The sequence below is a fragment of the Anas acuta genome, chromosome 2 (genome assembly GCF_963932015.1).
Source record: "Anas acuta chromosome 2, bAnaAcu1.1, whole genome shotgun sequence".
NCBI classification, from domain to species: domain Eukaryota; kingdom Metazoa; phylum Chordata; class Aves; order Anseriformes; family Anatidae; genus Anas; species Anas acuta.
Genome location: NC_088980.1, coordinates 152,658,087 through 152,684,246, shown reverse-complemented (window position 1 = coordinate 152,684,246; position 26,160 = coordinate 152,658,087). Strand labels below are relative to the sequence as shown.

General features: G+C 39.9%; 1 protein-coding gene across 4 annotated transcripts in view; it reads left to right on the top strand.

Annotated features, from left to right (window-relative positions):
- Positions 1-26,160, top strand: part of FAM135B (family with sequence similarity 135 member B) — a 211,795-nt gene that overhangs the window by 163,579 nt on the left and 22,056 nt on the right. For 3 of the 4 annotated variants that reach the window (XM_068672704.1, XM_068672706.1, XM_068672705.1), the window contains 6 exons: positions 7,543-7,696; positions 10,691-10,740; positions 14,768-14,923; positions 16,960-17,033; positions 22,043-22,197; positions 23,204-25,271. In XM_068672704.1, coding sequence (XP_068528805.1) covers positions 7,543-7,696; positions 10,691-10,740; positions 14,768-14,923; positions 16,960-17,033; positions 22,043-22,197; positions 23,204-25,271 — 2,657 coding nt within the window. The remainder of the gene's footprint in view (positions 1-7,542; positions 7,697-10,690; positions 10,741-14,767; positions 14,924-16,959; positions 17,034-22,042; positions 22,198-23,203; positions 25,272-26,160) is intronic. The other variant, XM_068672707.1, reaches the window with a different exon arrangement.

Here is a 26,160-nt window from a genome sequence, read left to right as displayed (position 1 = left end):
TGTATATAACAGAGCGTAAAATCCAATTGGTGTCTTTTGATATTAGGTGGATTTGGTACACTGGAAGTGGATATCCATAAATTGTTCTCTGCATTACAGTAATGAATTGGCATGAACCTTGTTTAATTTGTGTTTGTTTTTCTCAAGTAATTTTCCTTTCTCTTGTTATAAAGGAAAAGTACATTTATAAAGTAATACACTCTAATTATAGGAGAAATCTGTTGACTGAAAAGAACATTACATGGGACACATTCATTTTAAAGGGTGATTTATTTGAATATATTTAGCAGGGATGTTGTCAAGAATGTTTTGTTTGTTTGAGGGTTGTTGTTTTTTACAAGCTATTTTACTTGGTTGGATAAGCCCTAGAGGAACATCTTAGAGGACAGATGGACAAAGGACAGTGAGAGTCCATTGTCAGAATCTAGCTTTGCAGAATATGGCCAAATTGAACAGAAACCTTTGCACATACAAAACACAGCATTTTTGTTTGTTTATTTTAACCTGGCATTTGACTAGGTTTTTCTTTATGTCATCACATTCATATTCTATGACTCTATGATCATGATCATTTAACTGCGAAAAAGACAGATTAAGGCTACATGTACATGGATGGTTCTTCATTGCACCCTGCAAACAGACATAAGTGATATATACTTTCTGATATAATGTGTACACCCAGGTGCTCACCTGATCTATTAGGAAAACATTTTTTTTCTATTTCACAACTAATAAACAAGGAGCTAGGAAGTATTTTATACTTACTGCCATTACACACCACCCAAAAATCAAACTCTATGTCTGAGAGCATTGTCCAAATGCTTCTTGACCTCTGGCAGCTCAGTGCCGTGACCACTGTCCTGAGGAGCCTGTTCCAGTGCCCAGGTGTCTTCTCAGTGAAGAACCTTTTCCTAACATCCAGCCTGACCCTCCCCTGTCCCAGCTCCATGCTGTTCCCTCGGGTTTTATTGCTAGTCAGCAGAGAGCAGAGATCAGTGCCTCCTGCCCCACTGTTCCTCTTGAGGAAACTATAGTCTGCAAAGAGGTCACCCCTTAGCCTTCTCTTCTCTAAGGTGAACAAAACAAGTGACCTCAGCCATGTCTCACTCTCTAGACCCTACACCATCTTTGTTGCCCTCCTTTGCACACTCTCTAATAGTTTTATATCCTTCCTAAATCGTGGTGCCCAAAACTGCACACAGTACTCGCTGTGAGGGTTCATCAAAAAGATATTGGCAATCAGTGGGACAACTTTATTTATTTATTTGTTTATTTCATTTGGGATCAATGCAGCTGACATCTTTTCACACATCACAGGGAAAACAAACAAACGAACAAACAAACAAAAAAAACTCTTAAAGCAAATCATTGCAGTCTGGAATTATAACCATTATTTTCAGTTCTTTGTGTTGTTTTCCTGACTGCCTCTTTTTCTATCATCTCTTGGCTTTCTTGATATGTTTTGCCTCTGATGCTGTTGGCACAATAGAAGTCATACTTTTCTCTGCTGTCAGTACTAGTAGCTTCTGTATCATCATCCATCACTGCTAGCAAAGTACCTTTAGGTGGTAGGTCTTGAAGTGAAGATTTGTCAGGCATTCATTTGCTCCCAAAGTTTTCAGAAATAGAGAAGGGCAAAAGCCAGAACTAAAGTCTACTATTACAGACAGAAAGTGTCTTGGAAAAGGAAGACAGCACAGATGTATTTTGCAACTAGCAAAGAAAAATCTGTCATTAACTACAAACTAATGAGATTAGAATAACAGGAGGCCAAAGGAATTAACTTAAAATGTGTTTACCAAGGAAGCTAATGTGTAATTTCACAATGGATTTTACAAGCTCAGCACAGTCATCATGCTTTGGGCAAGCTGGGATTGTTAGCTTCAGTATTTGTTTTAATACAAGTTGCACCTTAACAAGAAGTAGACCTTTTGGAGAAAAAGATGTTTGTCCTCGCAGTCCAAGAAGCCCAGAGTTCTGAGCACTTTGTAGTTATTTAATGGGTCAAAGCTAGTGCTTTTCCTAAATTATTTTTGCATCACTGTTTTTTCCTTAGAATAACATGTATCATGTTTGCTACTAAACTTGATTTGTTAGTGTTGTTGTGTGGAGCCCTCTTCCAGGCTATAACCTAGCAAATAGTGGACCACCTAAATGGCACAGAAGAAAAGGTAATTCACATAGAGAATGTGGAAGGTATGCAGTCTTCGGACCATCCCAAAGGAGGGCATTTCCTGACATTTATCAGCTTACTGAACAGTGACAGATAGGCTGGTTTAGCTGCAGCAGGTTATAATGGCCTCATCTGACAGATGCCTGCCATGCTTGGGTCCTCAGCAGACAAGGATGCACAGACCTTAGCTCATATTAGCTAAACTGTCCGTGAGGTGGGTTTAATAATCTCTCTTATGTCCTGCTCTGCCTCTTCTGTGTGTGTGACAACTTTCTAAGCAGTTCTGTGAAGTCGTTGAAGGAGCAGAGATTTGGAACATCACTGTTACATTCCACCTTGACGTGGTGATTTGTCAAATTGGGATGGATGTTCCCATTAAACAACAGGATTTTGAAGTCATCTGCCACTTAATGGAGGTGCACCATAATGCTCCAGATTAATGATATGGCTTCTTAATAACACACGACATGGCCTAGTCTGTGCTGGTTTGGCATCGCCTTGAGCTGCAACTGTGCAGTGCTAGCCCTCCCATGCAAAGGTATTCTGAGAGCACAGCACCTTTCTTCGGCACAGATATTCCTCCTGGAGAGAACTGTGACAGGAAGAGAAAGGAGATCTGGGAGTAACCTCCTCAGGACCCTATGCACTCATGTATATTATCAATATCTCATAGAAATATTTGAAGAAATACATTTTGATGCACAGCAATTGTACAGGAAATTTGATTCGTCTGTTGTGGCCTTATTCGGTGCTCCTAATTATGCATCTCTGCAGTGTAGAATGTGTCACCAGTTGTCCTATGTTTTCTTCATTTATTGGGAAGAAATGGCCACAATTAAATTTCCTGATTTTAGATGACATTTTAGTCATGAAAACAATAATTACACAGCAATGTATTTTTCTTCATCAGTTCTCCATCTCTTGAAAGAGCTTGTAGCTCAGAAATACGTATCTGTGTTTGTGTGAGTCCTTCTTTCAGAGCCCAGGACTTTCTTAATTTTGTCTGCTTTCAATGAATACATTTGACAACATTTCTCCTCATATGTTTTCTCTTCAAATGGAAGGTATAAAACTGAAACTTTATTTCTGTAAGAAATACCCCAGGTTAGTTTTTCCTTCACTGTGCTGCTTCATATTGGAAGATGGTGCTCCATGAAGGAGGAAGCAGAACCAACAGCTTGTGTATCATAAGTATCATCCTGCATATCATCCTGCATATATAAAAAACAACATTTCATTGGAGGACTGCACCACTTGCTAGCCATATTTCTTCCGTCTGAAAACAACTCCTTTACTGAAAGGAGGATCCAGACTGAATTGTACAGAGCATGGCTGAAATGGTGGCAAAGGTTCTGCTCTTTTGATTTCACAGGACCCTAGAGCTTGGAAATTATTAATATGGAGGTGGCTTTTCTCTATTAATATAGAAACAACCTATTCAACCATACATACACTCTTGCTATTCATGCATACCCTCCCTCCCCAAAAATGACATAATTACTAGAGATGTCTTTAATAAATAAATGAATTTAGGTTGGCATTTATACAATTCCTGTCACAGATTACTAGGGCAGTGACTCCAGATGCTTGCTGCTTTTGCAATGTCTCTGAAACTAATTGGTCTGGGACTTAATGTTAGAGGATCTTCAAAAATATCTGACCTTTAAAATAGAATTTTGGATTCACAGTAATCTATTTCCTGAAATCCTGAGTAAGTCCGTAGAATTAACTGACAGAAATGATCAGAAGTGGACATAGACAGGTAAATTCTTCTCATACTTTTGTCTACAAAAGAGAAAGTAAAACTGCAGTCCTTCTTACAAGCTGATACATTTCAAGCTCTCAGGTGTGTATAACAGTGCTGCCAAAAATGGCAAGTCTTGGCTGCATCCCTGAAAAGGAGTCACTGGAGGAAGCAAATAGCCTATGTCAGCATCACCAGTGAATGTATGGGACAAATGATTATCACAGAGTCACACTTCAAGTCTGATGCATAAGAATTAGGCCTGGGAATTGCCTCTTCTCATGCCTATTAAGGGCAGCCTTGTCTGCCACAACTGTATGACTATGGAGTTTAACATCCTGAGAGAAGTTAGCAAGTTAAACAGAAGAATTACAAGCCTTCAGAAGATCAGATTTTGGCCTGTTCAGGGACTTTCTTGTCTGGATCCCTTGGGAATCTACCCTGGAGGGTAAATGAGGCCTGAGAGTGCTGTTTAATCTTCAAGAGCAAACTCCTCAGATGATAAGAACAGCTCATTGCCAAGCTGGATAAAACCAAGTTCGAAGGAACAGTTACTACAGTGGAGGGCAAAAAGGTCTGCTACTCATGGTGTCCTCAGCAGGCTGGAGAAATGGAGCAGTAGGCACTTCATGAATATAACCAAAACCAAATAGAAAATCTTGCACCTGGGATGAACAAACCCAAGGCAGTAGTGCATATCAGTGGCCAACTGCCCCCAAAACAGCTCTGTGAAGATGGTTAAACACTGGAACAAGTTGCTCAGAGAGGTGGTGAAATCTTCTTCCTTGGAGATGTTCAAGACCAAACAGAACAACACTGAGCAGCCTGATCTGATCATAACTGTTTTAAGCAGGTAGTTAGACTAGATGCTCTCCACAGATCCCTTCAGACCTAAATTATTTAATATTTCTACAATAACGACCAAGTTCTATTGCTAACATATAACATTGAGAACTATTTTTAATAACAGTTATTTCCCCATTCTGTGTTTTAATACTGTGTAAATCTTTGCAAAGTATGTTCTCCTAAACTCCCATGCTCTGCAAACTGATCCATCTGATCTCTATGAAATTTTATTAATTCAGAAAATTTAAAAAGCACTATATGACTGTTAGGCAAACATTAATGCATTTAAAACAGCTAATTAATACGGTTTTTCATTGTCTTTAGTTCACACATTTTTGAGCCCACCTGCAGTTGTGCTTTCCTATTACTTCTTCATTTTAGTTTTAAACAACAATTTATGACAAGAAAGGCTGAAAATAGACCTATCAAAATTTAGACTTGCCTGACAATACTGCGTTATAGTGCTGGTATGAACTATGAAATTATCTCCCATTGTTCCTTCTGCTTGTCAGTGTAGCATTTAAATTCCAGAGCTATTTCTGCTTAAAATTTGGCAACGGATTATAAAACAGGACTTTTTTTTTTTTTTTTTGGTGACATTGTGTATCAATCTACATCAGATTTTCTATTATTCCCAGCAGCATTTCTGTATGCTGCCTTTTTTGTGTTTTTCATGGTGAGAGTAAAATACAGATTCATGCTGAGGCTAGAGTTTTTGAAACCTTCCAAGAACAACCAACTCAGTCAATTATTGTTAGCCATTTCTCTAAGAGGCCAAGCTGAGCAGTCCCCATTGTGTGAACCACAGAACATGAGTTAACATCTTGTTATTTTACACAAGAAAGTTGAGAATCACATCCTAGCTCAAGGTAAAAGCCATGAAATGCAGTCTTTACTGGAGGGACTCAAAGGGAGAAAAACAAAGGAGGTGCACTGACATGTAGTTGAAGTCTTCACTGTTCTTCCTGAAGGTGCATAGCTACTTAGTGTCCATATACACAATCAGTACCTAACAGGGTATGTAGGAATTGTATTTTTTCCCCATAAATGATCAGCAGTGGAGTAACTTGCAAATTGTTCATGTTTCTCCATAGATAGACAGTGGGAAAGTCGTGTCCTGGTGCCTTTGTGCAGCTCATATGCCTTAAAATGCACATCTAGATGTATGCTTAATTTACCTAATACTTCATAAAGTTCAAGGGAAAAGTACCTTGCTGTCTTTCTCTCTTTGTCTTCATAACCCTTGCTCTTCACGCAAAGCAGATAAATTAATCCTGTGTGGTTGTTGTAGAGGAGTGATGCACTTCACTTGTAAGAGAGAAGCAGCAATATGTTTTGTTGATATAAGATGGTGATTTGATGAAGTTAATGGTAAATTAAGACAGTGGTTTAAAAAGCCTCAATGGCAAGGTATGCTCAGTTATTTACTGCATAGAGGACAGGGTCAGATGAAATTGTCAGGAGAGCCTCCCATTGAGTCATGAGATTCAGAATGGACCCTTTTGCTTTTCAAAGCAGTTTAGGTATCACTGGATCCAATGTTAGTCCCAGACTTGGTCAACAGTTTATGTCTAAAAGACTATGTGCACAATCAATCTGAAATGTAAGTTTGCAAAGTTTCAGCAAGCTATTAGTGCCTTACCGAGGATCTCTAATAGGTGAGGAATCTCTCATCCTCAAAGAGTAATCTTAAGAGGTGCCCCTACTCAAGCAGAGATCCTAGCAATCCTAGCATACAGCCCACTGACATGTAAGGGAGCTCAATGGGCTCTGGGTTTCCCCCTGTTTATGGGGTGAGATAATGGACTCAGTCATATTTGCATACCAACCATAATTTGGTTGGCACATGCTCAATTAGCCCTTGACTATTGTGTTGTTTTCTGTCTCCTCAGAGTCCAATCTGAGCTGTCTGCAGCTGTCTGGTTATCACTTGAGCAGGATTATGGGTGAAAAGCTCAGGTGTGTGGGGGAATACACCATCACACCCCACCCCGTGACTAGAGTCAGTGGGGGATCAAGAAGCAGCTATAGTCATTGACTGCAAGCTCACAGGCCTTTGTGCTGCACCATTTCCAAAAATTGAAAGAGGATAGCAGTTCCATGATGTGATGAAAACTGCTAAAATGCATCGTTCACAGAGACTAGGAAATAGACCTATTACTGACAGTTGACATAATATTACTTGCAACACTCCTGGAAATTCTGGCCACAAAAGCACAGTTTAAGAAACAGTTTTATTTTGAAGTCTGAACAGTTCAAATTCCAAATATAAATTATTTCTAGAAGTGGTGCTTTTGACGGAACTGAAAACTTTTGATCTAGGATGCCTTATTGTAAACACAGCTTATGTTCTAAGTGTAAAGAAATTTGGGATATTTTTGTATAAATGTGTTGTAGTCTGTCCAATGACATCTCTTCCCACGAGAGGTAATAATCATGCTGTTGATCCTGGAGGACAGAATAACTCGCATTAGTGAAAAAATGCATATGGTATTGCCATTCTACCTACTAATATGAGTTATTCTTTCCTCCTTTTAGTTTCAGTGTATATGTGACAGCATTCCTGGGACCTAATAGTTTTGATATGGTTTGGGCAAAGCATACACAGAGAATGAGGTGCGGTTATGGTTACACGGCTAGGAAGTAGATCTGGGTGCCAAACGCTTGGTTAGAAGTGAAAGTCTGACCACAATTAAATTTTTGTGGAAGTTTGTAGGACAAATGGAGAGCAATAATTATATTTCTGTATTTTTCTTTTCTTGATACTTTTGTTATACAGGGCAGCTTTTATGTCCCATCTGAAAACTGCATGCAGCATGCATACAAATGGCATAAGGACCTCTGTCTTCTGCTCTTGAATGCTCAAAGAGGACTTCACATGTACTACACCCTCATAATGAAGGAGATTCCTGATTTACCACAGCTGAAGTTGGGTGAGAGAACAGACATTTTAAATCACTGAATATAGAACATTGCTGTGTTTTCAATACACGGTTTAGTACCAAAATTCTTGGCCTGTGTAGAGATTTTAGAGGATTTTTCTCCCTGTTTCCCGATTAGTGTTTATTTTGGCACACAGTTAGACTAATGCTTTCTCTGCTTATGAAAATCCTTTTACAGGAACTGAAGGTTGCCTGATGTGTAGAGGGGTAAAATGTTCTGATAAATTTCTCAGATTACTTGCCTCTAAATGGTATTTGGACTCCATTGCTTTCTGAAGATTTTAACTTCCATTTCAAAATCACCATGAGATCTGGTGAAGACTGTAGCAATTTTTACTCCCAACCAAATTTGTATCTTTTTAAACTGAAAACAAAAATCTGAAAGGTGATATGAATGTTTATGAAACGTGCTCCATCCCTTTGCAATGCACTTCTCTGCCCATATTATAATTACATTTGTTTAAATAGATTTTCTAGTTTTTTTGGCAGAAACATTTTTAGCTGGTCAGGCCTATTGGGTCCAACATAGAAGTGCTGTCTGGCTGGATTTGCAGGACAGAGCTCAGTAATTTGTGTTTAGTCATGTTTGTAATGACAGCATGAGCTCTTGTGAAAATGAGGAGCATCCCTGACTAATTCCTGCTCTCCCACCTGTTTCTTTGAATTTAAGGCATGTGTCTCATCTGTGTTTTTGTCTCATTGTACATCTGAATGCACATTTTTTTCTAAGTTAGCAGTTTGTTGTATTTCAGGGATAATTATATTATGAAAATTGATTGCATTGGGCAGCAGATTTAAAAAGGGATGATAAAATCTTTCTCCTTTTTTTACTGTAGTGCTTTTTTACTACAAGCACTTTCAAATATAATACATTATTCTGTACAGACTTATGAGCTTGATAGCTTCTATTTTCCACTTTATGTTTCTTTATGTTTTGTTCCCTGATATATATTTCCACTCACGGGAAACCTGAAACTCATGGGATGGGAAGAGCACATACTGTGTTATTCAATTCAGCTATGAGGGAAAAAAAAAAAAGTACAGCATGTTTATTTGCAATTTATGAGCTGTCAAACAGAATCTAACATGCAACAAAACCCATGCTTCGAGCATTTTGGTTATCAGGCACATTTTTAGATGATTTGTGTTTTACCTGGACAGGCTTATAGACTGGGAGATGGCAGAGTTATGTATGGTTGGTTGACCACAACTGAAGAACAGCCCCAGATATGCACATATTGGCTTTCTGAATACAATTGACTTAGTTTTCAAATGACTACTGGTACTGAAGCAGGCACTTGATTTGCAAATGTACTTGTTGTAATACATGCAAATTTGCTAAATGCAAATACCCTTTTTAGCTGCTTGAGCAGAGCACTCTTTGCATCATTTTATTCACAGCCTGAAAATCTACTGAAGATTCGATTTTAAGGCTAGCCTTCTGAGGCCTGATGCAAAGCACAGAAAAATCATGGGGTGTAAGGTTTACCCAGGATGATGAATATCAAGCCAGTTTTTATATGAGACAATTGCTCGGACTGTCCTTACAGTCACTGGGGAGACACAGGCCCATTTAGGACAATAAAATGTGTTATCTGACAAGTAGTGCTCTCTAACTTAGAATGACATGAACTGCATCTTGTACTGGCTCATTTTTCTCCACTGACCAGGAGAAGAATGTAAATGACTCATTCAGTTTTAGACATCTATATTTGGTGAAATTAATCTCATCATTGGTTTCTAAAGATAGTTAAGATAAATATGAGACTATAAATCTCCTCTGCGGACTTTCTAAATTCCTTTTTCTAGCCCCCTGAATAATATATTAAAAAATTAATAGCCTAGTTTAGACTTTAAAAGTGGAAATTATTGTCTCCCAATTTTTACCAGCTGTGGAGAGATATTTTTGAGGTGTTATGCATCTCACTCTGTCCTCTTAAATTCCTTAGTATTATTTAAGAAGAATCACTTGGGTATTGGGGAGGGGGTTGGTTGCTTGTTTTCTCTGCTTTTTTTCTTTCTATATACTACTAGAAAGTTCCACACTGCAAAATCTGGCTGTCAAAGTTGGAGAGTTGATTTATGTCTTCCTCTGCTTTATAGTTTGTGGTGCTTTTAATGTGGACAGTCCCTATGCTAGGGACTGGATCTCAGGGCTGTATCAAAGCAATGCTGCATAGTCTAGGAGTGGTGACACATTCCACAGGGTGATACAGAGACGCTTTAGTATAACCAGTCATACAACTAGGGCGTTTATTACATGGCCTCATGTAGCATGATAAGGAGAACCACTTATTGTATATCATTTGCTCGCATTTTCCAATGGTGAGATAATATTGCATTTAGGTCAGAAATTGGCCATAAATCACAGAATGGTTAAGGTTGGGAGTGACCACCAGAGGCCATGTGGTCCAACCCTTTACTCAAACAGGGACACCCAGAGCAGGCTGCCCAGGACCATGTCCAGGTGGCTTTTGAAGATATCCAAGGAGGGATATTTCATAACTTCTCTGGGCAACCTGTTCCAGTGCTCAGGCCCTGAACAGTAAAGAAGTGCATCCTGATGTTTAAACAGAGCCTCCTGTGTTCCAGTTTGTGCCCACTGCCACTGAGCACTACTGCAGAGCCTGTCTCTTTGCAGCCTCCCTTCAAGTGTTTATATACATTGATAAGCACCAAAGACTAATAAAAAAATTCTACTAAGGGGAAGGGTAAATAATGAAAAGCCCAATTCTGTCCTCTGTGTCCTGACACCCTTCCAGAACATGTACAGGTTTAGCGGTTCAGCATAAGCAGAAATTGTATCTGTCCCTCTGCAGGTACAATGTGTACCGTGGAGGACCCACATCCTAACAAAAACTCGTCCATTGGCAAAAAAAACATCAAATGACTACTTATTGTGTGAATAAACAGTAGAGCTTTAACATTTCACACCTACTGTTCTCAAACCTGATATGTTTCTCTCTCTGTGTTTTTTTCCCCTAGAAGAGCTTTCCACGGAAGACACGTTATCTCAGCTTTGTACAGAGCTGCAGGTATTTTCTTCAATAGAATCGGTCTGCTTTTCACGAGTCCATTTTTCAAGTGCAGTGAGACAGTACAATCATCTATCAGAGTGGGGAGAGAGGGAATTTGGTGCCAACAGAAAGTTTGCTGAATGTTTCTTTTTCACCAACAATTTCACATAATTTTGATTATTCACTTACATAATGTTTCTGTCACTTTTAACGAGTCACCAGCTGGATTGCTTTAGGATCCTTCAGTGATCCTAGCCCTGAGTGTCAAGAGTATGCACAAAAAATGACTTGGGGATAGGGTGCAATTACAGCTTTTGTGCTGACAGGAGAAAAGATTTTTTTGGCAAGTTGTGCAGCCACTTTTTTTTTTTTTTTTTTTTTTCATATAAAAACACCTAAATGTGTAGGGAAGCTCATGGGAAGACACAAGTGATTTTGGCACAGTGTGACTGAATTACTGTCTTGAACTTCTGCTGCGTTGGCTTCAAGCAAGACACAGGAAAGTCAAGGTTGTCAGGAAGAAATGCAAACGGCAGTTGATGACTGGGGAAAATGTTTTGTAATCAGAGATCTAATAGTTTTGATTTTCTCAGGTTATTAGCAGGAAAACAGGATAGGAAAGAATGGCAAAATAACAATTAATGAAGGGAATTTGAAACCAAATCAAACTGCAAGTACGTTTATGCAACAGTTACAAATGGTAGGCTAATGTTTGTCAGCCATGTGTGAAAAATGTTTGGAAAGGTGAATTTCTTGATTCTATGTCATAAGTTGGATTCTTTGAAAGAAATTTGATTTCATTTAAATTTGATTTAGGGAAACCTAAATTATGTGGCTCAACTCAACTAGACTGCAGAAATTTAGAAATCTTAAGTATATAGGGGGTCAGACAACACTCACTAGAGACTCCTTAGGACTTCTTTTTTATGAGTCCAGCAAACTGGTTTGGCATACAACAGAAAATGACAGCTTTTTTTTTTTTTTTTTTTTTTTTTTTTTTTGTATTTTCTTATTTATGTCCAATTATTATTCTCCTAAAAAGCTTCTTGACTTGTTTTGCATGGCCATATTAATAAAGCGAGATTGCTGTTACTGTTTTTTGAAAGCTGACCATAACAGCGTAGCAGCAGAAAGGAGAACACAACAGCTAGAATGGCTTTGGGTTAATAAAAACAAACAACTGCAACAAAAATCAACTATGATATTCCTATATGCTAGGAAAATATTTGGCATTAGCATCCTTGAATCATAACTTTCTACTTATAATTTAATGATTAAGCCAGTGAATTTGCAGAGACTCTTTAGACATAAATGTTGAGACCCTGTACAATATTGTTGGGACCTAGAGGCAGCACTGACCAGCTCTGCAATGTACGTGCAGAAGTTGTGTGGACCTCTGTATGGTGTTCAGATGAGTATTGGCAAAGCTCTCCCTGTACTTTGCCTCTAGGAATATGTGAACTGAAACCATTTCTCTTCAGCAGAAAATACGAAGAGCAGTCATTTATAAAGGAAGAAAATGCTATTAAAACCATACAGAGAGAAGCCTGTGGGGTTAGTTTCCCATTACCACTGTGTTACCAGAGTCAGGCCCGTTTTTAGAATTAAATAAAAACAAAAGAAGGGAAGAAAGTGACGTTTACCCTATTTTGTATTCAACCCAAGGACACAGCAGATATTCAAAATGAGAAAATGGAAGGACAATATTTTTCTAATTGTGTGATTAATTTGTAAGCAATCGAGCAAAAAATCATTCCTCCAAAAAGCCCTCTAAATGTGTTTTGCATAACAGTGTTGTTAAAACCAGAATACCCTGAGTGGGGTTTGAAAGGTGCAGTCATGATTAACAGCCCAGCAGCAAGTACTTGAGCAGAATAGCCAGAATCATATTTGGTGATCATTTTAATTGTTGGGCTTTGCTTTGAGGAACTGAGTCCTTGGGAATTAACCTGCATTGCAAGGGTTGCCAGGCTCTTGCTCTGTACGTGGCAGCAAAATTCTCACAATTAGGAGTAGGTGTTGCCTGACTTCCTTTATTTCCTTCCTTTATTTTCTTTCCTTCCTTTATTTTCCTTCCTTCCTTCCTTCCTTCCTTCCTTCCTTCCTTCCTTCCTTCCTTCCTTCCTTCCTTCCTTCCTTCCTTCCTTCCTTCCTTCCTTCCTTCCTTCCTTCCTTCCTTCCTTCCTTCCTTCCTCTTTCATCTTTTCCTTCCTCTCCTCCTTCCTTCCTCTCTTCCTTCTTTTTCTTCCTTTCTTCTTTCCTTCCTTCTTTCCTTCCTGTTCAAAAGGTTAAGAATCAATAAACTAGACAAATAGCCATCATACCCCTCATCCTAGCATGGCTGACATTAATAATTCATGTTCTTTGAAGACTGTGCTTTTGGTCTTTGATGTAAGAAATAGCTTACTGGCTAAATTTCAAATAAAAATAAAATTGAATACAGAAATAAAGAAGTGTCCTAACTCTGCAAAGAGTGATATATGGGGAATATCTGTTGTTTAACAACATGTTTTCTTTGGTAGCAGAATGGGTACTGGAGCTTGTGACATTTTGGACAAATCATTAAAACAGACTAGCACCCCAACAAAGTAAACTCTGACAATATCTGTGGTTATTATCCGTATATGCATCTTCTCTGTTTCTGTCTCACACAATTTGCTTTTAATCATGACTTAGTTTGCAGTGTCACCAGTCTGAAAATTAACTGCATAATAAACTGTGCGAGACATAAGCAGGCTTTCAACTAGACTGCAGTTCCAACCAAAAGGAAAAAAAAAAAAAAAAAAAAAGACAAGACCTGGACAAGAAAGAACAACTCCCTGTGGTATTATTGATGGTATATTTCTGGAAGTATTACCTGTTTCATAGAGGCAGGTAGAGTCCCTAACAACAGATACAGTCTCTGTTGCTTTTGTGCCAACCCAGTAAAGGTAAAATGCAATGCCTGTCTGTTGTTGAAGAAATTGTCAAACTGGGAGGGGTCGGTATGCAGACTTTGCTGATGACCTGCACTCCTTGGGCTGCCATGCTTCAGTGCAGAATTCCATCTGGGAACACCAAAGACCCCATCCCATCCCCGTGTGGGACAGAAGCACCAGCAGACTCTGTGATGCCTGTTTGAATTGTGTGTTGACACAGTGCTTTTTTTTTTTTTTTTTTTTTTTTTTTTTCCCCTATAATCACCCATCTGGCATTCTAGTGTGATGTGGCTGAGAAGGATTTATTTTTATTTTTTCTTGCAATCAGAAAGGAGACAACGGGCCATGCTTTATTATTTCAGAGCATCCAGCACCATCTGGTGGGTAGTTTGGAATCTGCTTTTTTTTTTTTTTTTCTATTTACTACATGTATATCTGCACTAAAGTTTCTGGAAAAAAATGAAGCTGTTGCCACTTCACAGAATGACAGAATCACAGAATGGGTGAGGTTGGAAGGGACCTCTGGATGTCATCAGGTCCGAGCCCCTGCTCAAGCAGTGACACCTACAGCAGGGTGCCCAGGACAATGTCCAAATGGGTTTTGAGTATCTCCAAGGAAGGAGACTCCACAACCTCTCTGGCCAGTGCTCCGTCACCTGCACAGTAAAGTGCTTCCTGAAATTCAGACAGAATCTTCTGTGTTCCATTTTGTGCCCATTGCATCTTGTTCTGTCACTGGAGCCTGGCTCCATCTTCTTTGCGCCTTCCTTGCAGGTATTTATACACATTGATAAAATCCACTCTGATCCATCTCTTCTCCAGGCAGAACAGTCCCAGCTTTCTCAGCCTCTCCTTCTAGGAGAGGTGCTGCAGTCCCTTGTTCATCTTGATCTTTTTTTTCTCCAGATATGTAACTGAGACTCTGCACTAAACCTCATGGCTTTTAAAGAGAAAAAGCAAAAGTCTCTCCTGCATTATTTTGGGGTAAAATAACTCAAAATAGTGGCTTTAATAATAGTTCTAAATCAAGGGGATTTGTTGTTGTTGTTTTTCTTAAAAAGTCTTAACCTAAGATGCTACCTGATTTTCTGAAATGCCTCTCTCAGAATGCCCTTTCTCCCCTCCAGCTGCTGAGCAACCCAGAGAAGATAGCAGAACAGATAAGCAAGGACCTCGCCTGGCTTTGCTCCCACCTCCTGGCCCTGTGGACCCAGTTCCTGGAGGTGGCAACACTCCATCCAGAAGTCACAGCTTATCTGACTCAGGAGCATCATATGCTAAGGGTAACATTAAGAAGTTAAAAGCAAGTTCCATAATGGTAACCTCTTGACAGACATTGGTGATGTACATGTATCTGGATAGGTATCTCTCTTACTATTATGTCTTATGAACCATTATGGGAGATGTGGTGAGTAGGACAAGGAATTATAAGAGAAATTAAAATTAAAGATTTCAATTTTTGCAATGACGTTGCTTTTATGGTACCCAGAATCCTGTGTAAAATGAATGTACACTGAATACTAGAATCCAGCGTGGAACATGAAGTGGGTGAAAAGAGGTAGGGATGCCCCATATTTGCTAGGTATCCGTACATCACAATCATATGTTTTAAAAGGCACAAGCATCACAATGCGAAATAACCAAAAGATGAGTTTATCTCAGTTTCTTTCACGGAACTACCATGAGGAATATAGATTTGTTCTCTTCACTATGTCACATATATACAGCTAGTTCTTGCCTTTCTCCTAGTGAGTTTCACAAAAGGAAATATTAATACTGTTCATGTGGAAATTGGTTCTTGATAATAAAGAAGGCACAAAAGCAATTGCCTTTTGGGCTAACTGTATCAAAGCTGCTTACCTGATTAGTTCAGCAAGTGCTATGCCTTCCATGAGGACGTTTTGGGTTATTGACTATACATCGTTTTCATTACATTGGTTGAGCTGAACTCATAGCCTAATCTAATCATTAAAAAAGAGACATAGAGAAAAGTAGGGTTCATCTTGCTTAGCTTTAGAAGGCTACAGTGTAGGTGCTAACATCCCAATTTACATACTGGTTCTTGTTAAAGTCAGTGGAGGTCCAGTCACTGGAGATAAGATAATGTTTATGCTTGCAAAAGGGAGACATAAAACTCAGAAAGAGGTAGATGATGCTGAGACTCCACTGGCTATTTTAGCTATGTCTCCTTTGACTCTGAGAGGACCTGGATGGCTTGATCAGCCAAAGGACCCAACTCTGTAGGCCCCCAGCTCCAGCAAGGTGAATCCTAGCCTCAAATTATGACAACTGATGGCATGACCTGTGGTAAATGATGTACCTTCATGTACATCAGTTCCTCCCTATCTAAGCTGTGTGTAATAAAACTTTCCTAGTCCTAGAAAACACTTTGAGAGCTCCAGATAAACCAATGCACTCTTTTTAAAGAAGTGATAGTCATTCTTTTATTAGAAAAGCCATTTGTTGAAGTATGGCTGGGATTTAGGGAGATGCTGAGATGCTGTGACATGTGGTTTTCACTGCCATTCTCTGACACCATAATAGAGGTCGCTCTTACAAATATTATTAGTTATGTATGGGCTGCAGTTTAACAGTTCAGTACAGTTGACTGCATATTATGATGGATTGATTGAAACTCAAAGCTTATTCCAGGGCAGATAGAAACACTGAATTTTTTATAGCTTATTACACACTCTGTGCTCTGCCAGACACTTCAGATCTGTGGCTCTTTTGTAATTGATTATCCAACACTGAGCAGATCAAATGTCTATGAAGAGATTTGAAAAGCTCTCATTTGTAAGTATCGTGACATAGGCAGATGTGTTTCTGCCATGACAGGGCTTATTCTCCTCTAGGCTGAAGTGTAAAACTTCCTTTATCATCTTGGGAACCACTGTGAATGTTCCCACAGAAAAGATGATCAATCATGAGTTGTTCTAATTTAGTAACTCACTCCACTGCTGCTATGATTTGTACAGTGGGAAAGGAAGAAATCCTTCTTTTAATATTACAAGGAAAAAATGGTAAATCTGACAGCTTTTAGAAAAGTAGTCAGAAGATGCATATAAGAAAATCTTGATTTCCTCTCAAGGTACACTTCCCTCCCAGCAAAATATGCAACAGCACCAGCTGCTTTGTGCTGGACTGGGAAAGTGAAGCAGAGTTGAGCTCTTTGTTTTCTTTCTGTCACCAGAGTGGTGCAAAGCAGACAGAGCATACTAAAGAATCTGGTCCTGACAGTCATTTCTCTGTTTTCAGCTTGATTGTGCTTGGCACCTTTCAGTAGATCTTAGGTTTAATTTGTATGTTTCTTCCTCAGGTAAGGAGATTCTCAGAAGCCTTCTTCTACACTGAGCACCAGAAACTTGCTGTGCTGACATTCCAGGAAGGCCTGTAAGTAACTCATTGACTCTCCCCTGTCACTGGGAAGGCTGAAAATGTAGTTGCTTAAAACATTTTTCTACCAAGACTGAGGTCTTTTCTGCTGGGTATGGAAGGCTTTGGTTTGAGAGAAATCACTATGTCTATTCTAGCTCCATATTGTAAATCCATTGAAATCAATGTAAATGTAAGTAACTCCAATCAGGCCCAAGAGATGATTAATTTTAAGATTTCTGTAAGACATTTCTTTTTCTTTCTCTGCTCTCACAATACTTACGACATCAGGGAGTGACTAAAACACTGTAGGAAGAGCCTTCAAGGGATATGATGTGGTATATGATGCCTTTTTCCCTACCTTTCTTCCAAACCAGGTGCATGTCTCTGCAGAGCTTATCTCCAACAACATCAGCCTCAGGGTAGTCAGAAATAGTTTTGATGTCTTTCTTCAATTAACTTCTTAACCTCCCTATACCAGATCTAGTAGTGGCAATTTTAAAATGAAGTAATAGCTGAAAAGCAACAGAAAAATAACATTTAAGAGTTTGCTTTTTACTCTTCCTTATAATATTTTTAGTTAGAGGCAGTCATGGATTTATTTTAGCCTTTAGTCCATCCCTGCTTTCTATATCAGAAAGGATCATCTGTACATGCAGATAGGAACCTTGATTCATTAAACAGACAACGCAAAGATGTGAATGTTCACTGGAAGCAGCAGTGAAGGACCACACAGGAACACCACAACATTAGATGGAGGAACTGTAGGAGTGATGTAAGCTCAGGGCTGATAATTTGTTGATCAAGAATCAACAGTACAAAACAGTTTGGGAAAATAAACAATGCACTGGGCTGCATTCACAAAAATATGCTATGAAATGTGAGCAAGGTGGTTATTTCATAGAATCATAGAATGGTTGCAACCCTCCTGCCATGGTCAGGGACACCTGCCACCAGACCAGGCTACCCAAAGCCCCATCCATCCTGGCCCCTCCAGGGATAAGGAGTCCACAGCTTCTCTGGGCGGCCTGTGCCAGTGCCTCACCACCCTCTGAGTGAAGAATTTCTTCCTTATATCTAATCAAAACCTACCCTCTTTTAGTTTAAAGCCATTACCCCTTGTCCTATCCCTACAGCCCTTGACAAAGAGTCCCTCCCCAGCTTTCCTGTAGGCCCCCTGTAGGTACTGGAAGGCCGCTGTAAGGCCTCCGTAGAGCCTTCTCTCCTCCAGGCTGAACAACCCCCGACTCCCTCAGCCTGTCCTCGTAGGAGAGGTGCTCCAGCCCCTTGATCATCTTTGTGGCGTTCCGCTGAATTTGTTCCAATACTTCTGTGTCCTTCTTGTGCTGGGGGCCCTAAAGCTGCATGCAGTACTCCATGTTTCCATCTGCTTGACACTGCTTGCTTTTGACCAAGACTGCAGAGTATGAGGGGCCCCTTTTAACGCTGCAGTAGTGCACATCCTGTCTTCAGTTTTAGCTAGTGATTCCAAGTAGAGAGCATGGATACTACTCAGGACCTGACCCCTGATGGCAGAGTTAAAGGAAAGCAGCTCAGATTTGAATTTCAAAGCAATGTCCGAACTTTTGCTGCACTGAAACAGCCTGTTATCACAGGAGGACCACAGCATTACCAGAACAGAAACCCGCTTTTCAGAAGTGGCTTAAAGGCCATGACATCAGGTTCTGTCATGATGATAAGGCTTAAGTGAGACATCTGTTTCCAACCAAGAGCAAAGAAGAAAATGAGTTTCTCAGAGCTGTCGCTAGGAACATTAAGGCTGATTCAGTGCTGGTGGAAAAGGCCATGACTTCATTAGTGGATGGGTTATACAAGGGTACCTTTTTCTGACAAACTAGAGCAGGGCCATGGCTGCAAGGGCCCAGCTGTGCTCACTTAGTCCTCCCATGTCAGTTTTTAAGTAAGCTGTGTACATGGAAAGACCCATGGCAGGACCCCAGGGTGAGGTCAAAAACACTCACGGCCCCATCTAAGCAAACACAGCCCTGCACAAGGGGAAGCCTAATTGCATGAAGTGCTTTTATTTCTCCAGACAGCCACAGAGCTAGCCCATTTCCTACAGATAAGCATAATTTTCCTCAGTGATTATCAAGGAGATAGAGTACAAAAAAAAAATAAAATAGCTTGCAAATGCTAAAAGTTGATCTGTGAGGTAAATTCGGTATATACAGGCCTCATGGCAGTGTCCTGTTTTCTTTTTGGTTGTGCTAGATGGTGCAGTTAGGAAAGCAGAATCTTGGCTCCCACAGTATTATTAGTGTTGAGGGTGCCAGCAGGGAGTATTAATTGTGTTCAAAGAGGCTTCAGATGAGATCAGCTCTTCGTGTGCTGGGTGCTGTACAAACAACTCACACATGAGCAGGCTTTTCCCCCAGTTATTTCTTCCTTGTTACCAGATGAGGGTTGTGTTTTTTTTGCCTCCCATACAGTGGTTGTGAATTCTGTTAGGTCATGCACCTACATGCGTGGCGATACTTGACTGCTCAAGTAGAATAGGAAGTACAGTTTCCAATAGGTTGGATATCACACAGCAGGTGGCTCTAGCAGGTGACATAGCCTCCCAACACTTTGCAGAAAAAAAATATTTTTTCCTACACCTATCATTAATGATTCATTTTTCTTTTGCCAGGAACTGGTCTCAAAGCAAGTTTACTTATGATTTTTACACGTGGCCTTTAGTATAAACACCAATGCTGTTTATTAGTATGTCAGCGAGAACTTTGTTATGGTGCTAGGGCTTAACTCCAAATTCCCAGGTGTTGCTGCAGGCAAGACTGAGCAGCTAGCTGTTTGTGACTTCTGTCTGATTCATGCTTTAGCAATCAATGACTCGCCTATCTTTGAGAAAAAAATAGCTAGTAAGAGCAAATGATAGACAACAACAATTATGTTCTGAAGTTGAAGCCAGCATGCTGGTTTGCACAAGGTTTTTTGTGTATGGATATAGGAATCTTCTGTGCTGGCATGAGGACAGACCAATTGAATTACAAATTTGTTAAGTTTTGCTTCATAATGTATAAAGAGTGTTTCTTCCAGTTAACTATCACAAGGTGATTACCTGACTCCCACCAATGATAATCAAAAATATTATCACTGTGCTGTCCTGTGGTAGCTGTCCAGAATTACCTTCATCCAACTGTCTACAAAAAACTTGCTTCCTCCCTATTTATTCCTTAGGAATATTTATTTATGTTAGCCAAACCCACATCCCTGTGCCAGCTTAATGTAACATTCCTTGATGAAATCCAGGTAGCATTTTACATGTGGAAAAAGATGGAACAGAACAGCTATTCTAGTTCTACCAACAAGCAGTAGCTGAACCAATATGCCTTAGCTTTTCCAGAAGTGTGTGAGATACCACACTGCTCTGAGGACTGGCATAAGCAAGATAGAGGGCCTCCATGTGTCCTTCTTGGCCTTGTTCCTCGCTGTTCTGGTCAAAGACATTTTTGATTATTGCTTCCTGCACCTGGGTTTTGAAACCCTTGGAACAGTCAGAGCAACAGACCTCTTTTCCTGATGAGAAAGCCAGTAGAGGGGTCCAGTCTGAGCCATCTGCAGTGACCCATGGGCTGACAGCAATGAGTCATGGAGCAGCAGGAGTGTTTTCCAATAAAGAAAGAGGTTTTGCATTGAGGGACTGTGCAAAGAAATCTCTATCAGAAAGAGAAATCAACTCATAGGACATATTCTGCAAGCACTGAGTACTCCTTTCAAACACACTGCCTCGGTCTTCTCCTACCATCCCCCAGTCAGTAATTGAGTATGCCTAAAGTTATCCACAGTCCACAATACTCACAATATTTGTTGTGATATCCAAATAATTCATATTATTTGTTTTAAATATCTGTTATGGACACAGATGATTGTTATTACACTAGAAGTACTACTGAGTGTGGAACAGAACATGAATTTCTGTTCCCTCAAATCTACTTTTTCCTTTGTCTTTTTATACCACTCATAGTTTTCAACCACCTTCAGTGCTCTTCTATCAAAACAGAAACCTTGGTGTCTTTTTCCTTAATCTTATCAGCATGGTGCAGTGGAAAATACTACTGGACTGCTCTGTGTCAGATATTTTACATGCTCATAGAAAGAAGCAATTCTTGCTATACACAATTTGCCTGGTAGAATTGTTGAGGGGTTGTATGTCTTTATATCTACTCTGAATGCTGTGCAGCAAAGTCTTAGTACATTCCTTCAGCTGGGTTAGGTTAGCCAAAGACAAATTCAAATGATGAAAACTCCATCCTATTTCTAACAGCTTTGTGCAGATGTACTTTTTGTTCTGGTCATTTGACTGTTCTTTTGTCATCATGTCTTCTGAATGCAATGCTCCTGGTGTAATGAACTCATCTCCTTTGTGTGATATCCTTCAGTATACCACGGTGGTCTTTATTCTACTCCATAAATTCAGCCAGATGTGGATTAATTTGTTAACATTTTACCTAAACTGGCATTGACAGACATTTTGTAATTTGAAGATTATAGATAGTGAGTTTTAGTCTCAGGGCTAGCTCTGCAACATCCAGTCCATGGTGCGACAGACTGGGAGCTATTGCAACTTGGAGGGAATTTCTGAATGAATGAGCGGCAGAGGACATTATATTGCAGGTAGTGTGGCAGAAGGGTTGTAGCAGTGATAAAGAGAGGGGAAAAAACATATCTTCCCATAAGGAACTTCCTTTTGCCTAGATGACTTCCAGCCTGCCCTGCTGCAGGGGATTGTGCCATTGTCCATGCACACCTTGGCATTTCTCTTTACTGAACTTCATGAGATATCTGCCTGCCCATCTCAGTATTATCTGAAAACCTGCTGCAGTGCACCCTGTCCCATCACTGAGGGTGTTAAATACAGGCATTAAATGGTATTGCCCCATATCAGCTGAAGGGCAGACACATATAGTAATTGTCTACACATCTGCCTTTGCTGCCTGGCTTGCAGTGACTGAGAAAAAGCATGGTAACCATTCGAATACTCAATTTCTTTTGTCCTTTGCTGCCAGGATCCAAAGTCATGGACAGATTTCTACAGAAATTCGTAATTCAGAGTACTTCACCAGCATGCCCCCGCTGCCAGCGGAATGCCTCGACATAGATGGGGACTGGAACACACTTCCAGTTATTTTTGAAGACAGGTATATGGATTTGCCTTGCAAAGGTGAGTGAAACACCCCAAGGTACATGAGACAGCTTGAGCTGAGGAGGTTCACTTCCCCAGCTGAAGGTAAATGATCGTATATAACTTGTGCTGGCTCTGCCTTGGATCAAAGCACAACCCACTGTAAAATATAACTGAATTCTCTGTTTTCTGTCCTAGTGAACTTTAGAGTATTTCCTGTAACTTCATAGTTTTCATCTTCCAAGTAAGATGTTTAGTTGCAAGGACTGGAGGCAAAACCTAGAAAGAAAGCAAAAACATTTTTATTACAGCAACTAACTTCATACTCAGAGTGACATCTAGTGTTAAGAAGAGTCAGAACAACAACAAAAAAATAAAATTTGTGTGAAGCCTAACATGGTGTCCAAAAGGGAGTACTGCTTTTTTTTTTTTTTTTTTAAATCCTCTAGAGTACCCAAACTGGATTTTTCGTTAAGAAAAAATACTTAGTTCTTCAAGCGTATAGTAAAACCTCATAGCCCTTGCTTCCCTTTTCAACAATTGTTAAGTGTAGCAGAGAGATAGTATCATAGACCAGTAAAGACGACCTGTGGCCATTTCCAGAGCTATCATATTCACTAAATATTGACAGTAACAATTGCAGATATTTAAACCATGAAACTCCATATTAAACTGATTCACAAGCAAGATCTACTCTACATACAATGTGGTACAACAGCAGGAGTGCAACGAAATGCCAGCTTTGATTTACCAATTCTAGAAACTAGCAGTATAAATACAGTTGTACACAGGAAAGTTTTTTTTTCACCTAACTGTAACTGTTTACTGAGTATAATTCTAATTAAATGCCCTGTGTCATTTGTATTTGTAATATAACTCTAATGTAGAGATAATTCTTAACATAATCAATAATGTAAAGATAATTTACAACATAAATACACATACTTCTCGAGGCCTTACAATCACTTTTCCAAGTCCTACATCACATTGGGATAATATGTCATGTTCTTGCAGATACCACTTCTTTTTTTTTTCTTCCTTTCAGATCAGAATTTGGATGTTTTCCCAGATTTTGAGGTTCCTGAACATACGCAAATGGATGTAATAGACAACAAGGAAGATTTTTCGTCAAATGATACCACTGCAGTAACAAAAGGGGACTTTGGAAAAGGTACTCTGCTAATACACACAGACAGGATAAATGGGAATCTGTCCTGCTTGTACAGTGGTACTGAAGGTGCTGCTCATGCAGCACAGGGTTTAAACCCACACTCCACATCTCAGGTATGTACATTGAACAAAGAAGGCCAAAGGAAACCTGAAAATATTTTTGTTTCAATTAAGGAAACTACTGACTCAGAGCCAGGCAATACAGAATGCACATCAGAGGAATTTAAAACATGTAAAGAAGTTTTATTAAAAGACAATAGACTTGCAGCAGATGTTACCTCTGGAGACATGAAACCTAGCAATAACGATACCCACAAAAGTGAGCCCGTGTTAATTGTCAGTGCTCAGTATGAGTGTGAAGCATGTGGAACTGATAGCTTGGAAGACAGGTCTGAAATACAAAAAACAGCTGAATCTGGTCATCCTGAGAATAATTTCACTTCTGAGCTTGCACTGAGTGAGTTAACCAGTCTCGAAAAAACAGCAGATACAGACAACAAGACTCTGCTGCCCGTTTTGAAAGCTTTGCCTGCCCACAGCTTGGAAGTGAAACTGTTCGCAAAGGAGCAACGAACTGAAGAGTGTGAAGAATTTACCCTGATGTCAGGAGTTATAAAGAGATCCTCCTCTATAATATCTGATTCAGGCATTGAAAGTGAACCAAGCTCAGTGGCATGGTCTGATGCTCGTAGCCGGGCTCTGGAGCTGCCCAGTGATCGAGAGATCCTGCACCATTTGGTACGGAGACACGCCATCCACCGAAATTCCTTGGAGGGTGGCCACACAGAAAGCAATACCAGCTTGCCCAGTGGAATCCAAGCATCACTCACATCCATTAGCTCTTTGCCCTTTGAAGAAGAGGAGAGAGAAGTGGAGCTTACCAAACTGACCAAGTCTGTTTCAGCTCCTCAGATCAGTAGCCCAGAAGAGCCTGTGGAGGAGGTGGATATATCCAAACACAGCGAAGCAACCTCAGGAGACTCAGAAGGATATTTAAAAAGTTGCATGGAAACAGAGGACGAAGATAGGCAATTAATCATGGACTTCTCTGGGTGTCGTATCACCACTGAAAGTGGACAGCTAGAACCAAAAGGACATCCCATACCCACTGCCAAACACAGTAGTGGTCACATGGAATTACACAAGGAGGAGGCAGAGGAAAGTCTTTCAGAGACTTACTGTAGTTTGGAATGTGCAAAACCACCTGCATGTCCAAAGTCACTCAGAGATAACATCTCTGAATGCCAGTCACTGGAGAGCAACGGTGAGTGCAGCTTAAAAACACCAAGGGCTAATAATTACTTGGACAAAAGTACAGAAAAGTTTGATGCATGCATCAAGGATCCAAAGGATAAACCTAAGCCTGACAATTTTGAAATAGAACAAGGCTTTTACACCGATATCAGAGTAACAGGAGAGGAGAGTTTCTCACAAAGCATAAATGCGTTACCAGATGCTTGTAATCCTGTTTCAGCTGCTTCAGAGACTTCAACAGAATTTGTCTCAATGCAAGGAGAATGCAGTAGGTCTCTTGCTGATGAGAGCCAGCTGGTGTACACAGAAATGCAGGGGTTACAAGAAATTGAGCTCAATGACTCACCTGCCTCAGCAGACCCTGCTTCAGGATCCTACCAGGATGAATATCCTCAGGAACCCGACAGCCAAGACCATAAACTTGTTGCTAATGGCACTGGGTTTCATTCGGTGACGACAGAGGGGGTAGCACTGGAAAGCAGAAAGGCTGTTGATGTGGTTAACCTCTCTGTCTCTTGCACGGCCACATGTCTTCCCTTTTCTTCTGTGCTCAAAGAGACCCCTGCGATGGTCGGCTTCTCTGCAAAGCAGGCTGTGTTCCCCATCACACGGCAGCCTCTAGGCTCCTTTGGAGTTGTTTCTTCTAACTCAAATGAGGTGGATGAAGAGGCCAATGAAAGGATGCTGAAGTAAGAATGTCTAATTACTTTTAATTAATGTTGCAGTGATGCCAAGAGACCCTGACAAAGTTCAGAGCATAGTGAAAGTTTGCATTCAGAGACAGTTGCTGGAATTACAGTATAAGTTATCCAAATAGACATATGGTTTATACACAATAAATAATCTAAGTAGACAGGAAGAACAAAAACACAGAGAATCGAGATCTTTAAAGATTATTAGGTCCTTAATCCTCATGGAAATGAGTGGGATTTAGGTGTCTAAATAGTCTTTAAAATTTGGCATTCCATCAACAAGTCACATTACCAAGATGTGGATATTGATCCCAGATATTTGCTTCACTATAACAGTGTCATAGCTTGTTTTTCTTTTCTGCTTAATTTTACTCATTACTGAAACTATAAAAGGGGTACACAGATTGGTTGGCAGGGCATCAACTTCAGTGAAACTGGAAAACAGGAGAGTAAGCATACTGGGTACCTGGAGAAGAGGTGTTTTTATTTGTTTATTTGTTTTTCTCTTGTTTCTTAGCCCATGAAAAAAAGCCATATCATGGTCTTGATTTTACAGTGGCTTATGCCACAGACTGACATGCTAGTAAATATATTTTGTTATATTTTTTGTGTCTCTGCTGTGCTGAAGGAAAATGGTAGCATGGGAATTTCTCAACCCATTCACCCATATTGGTTCTCTGCACGTGCATTCATTTGGGACCTAAGTTTTACTTTCATTTTTATTTTTTAACATCTTGAGGTTCATTTGATGAACCCTGCTGAAAATCTTGCTTGATATAAGCACAAAATGTATTCCTTCTCTGTGAATACTTAACCATGTATTCATGGCATTGATGAATTCAGGGCCTCTAGGTCCATGGCCAGAATGTTAGATTTTTTGTTCTTG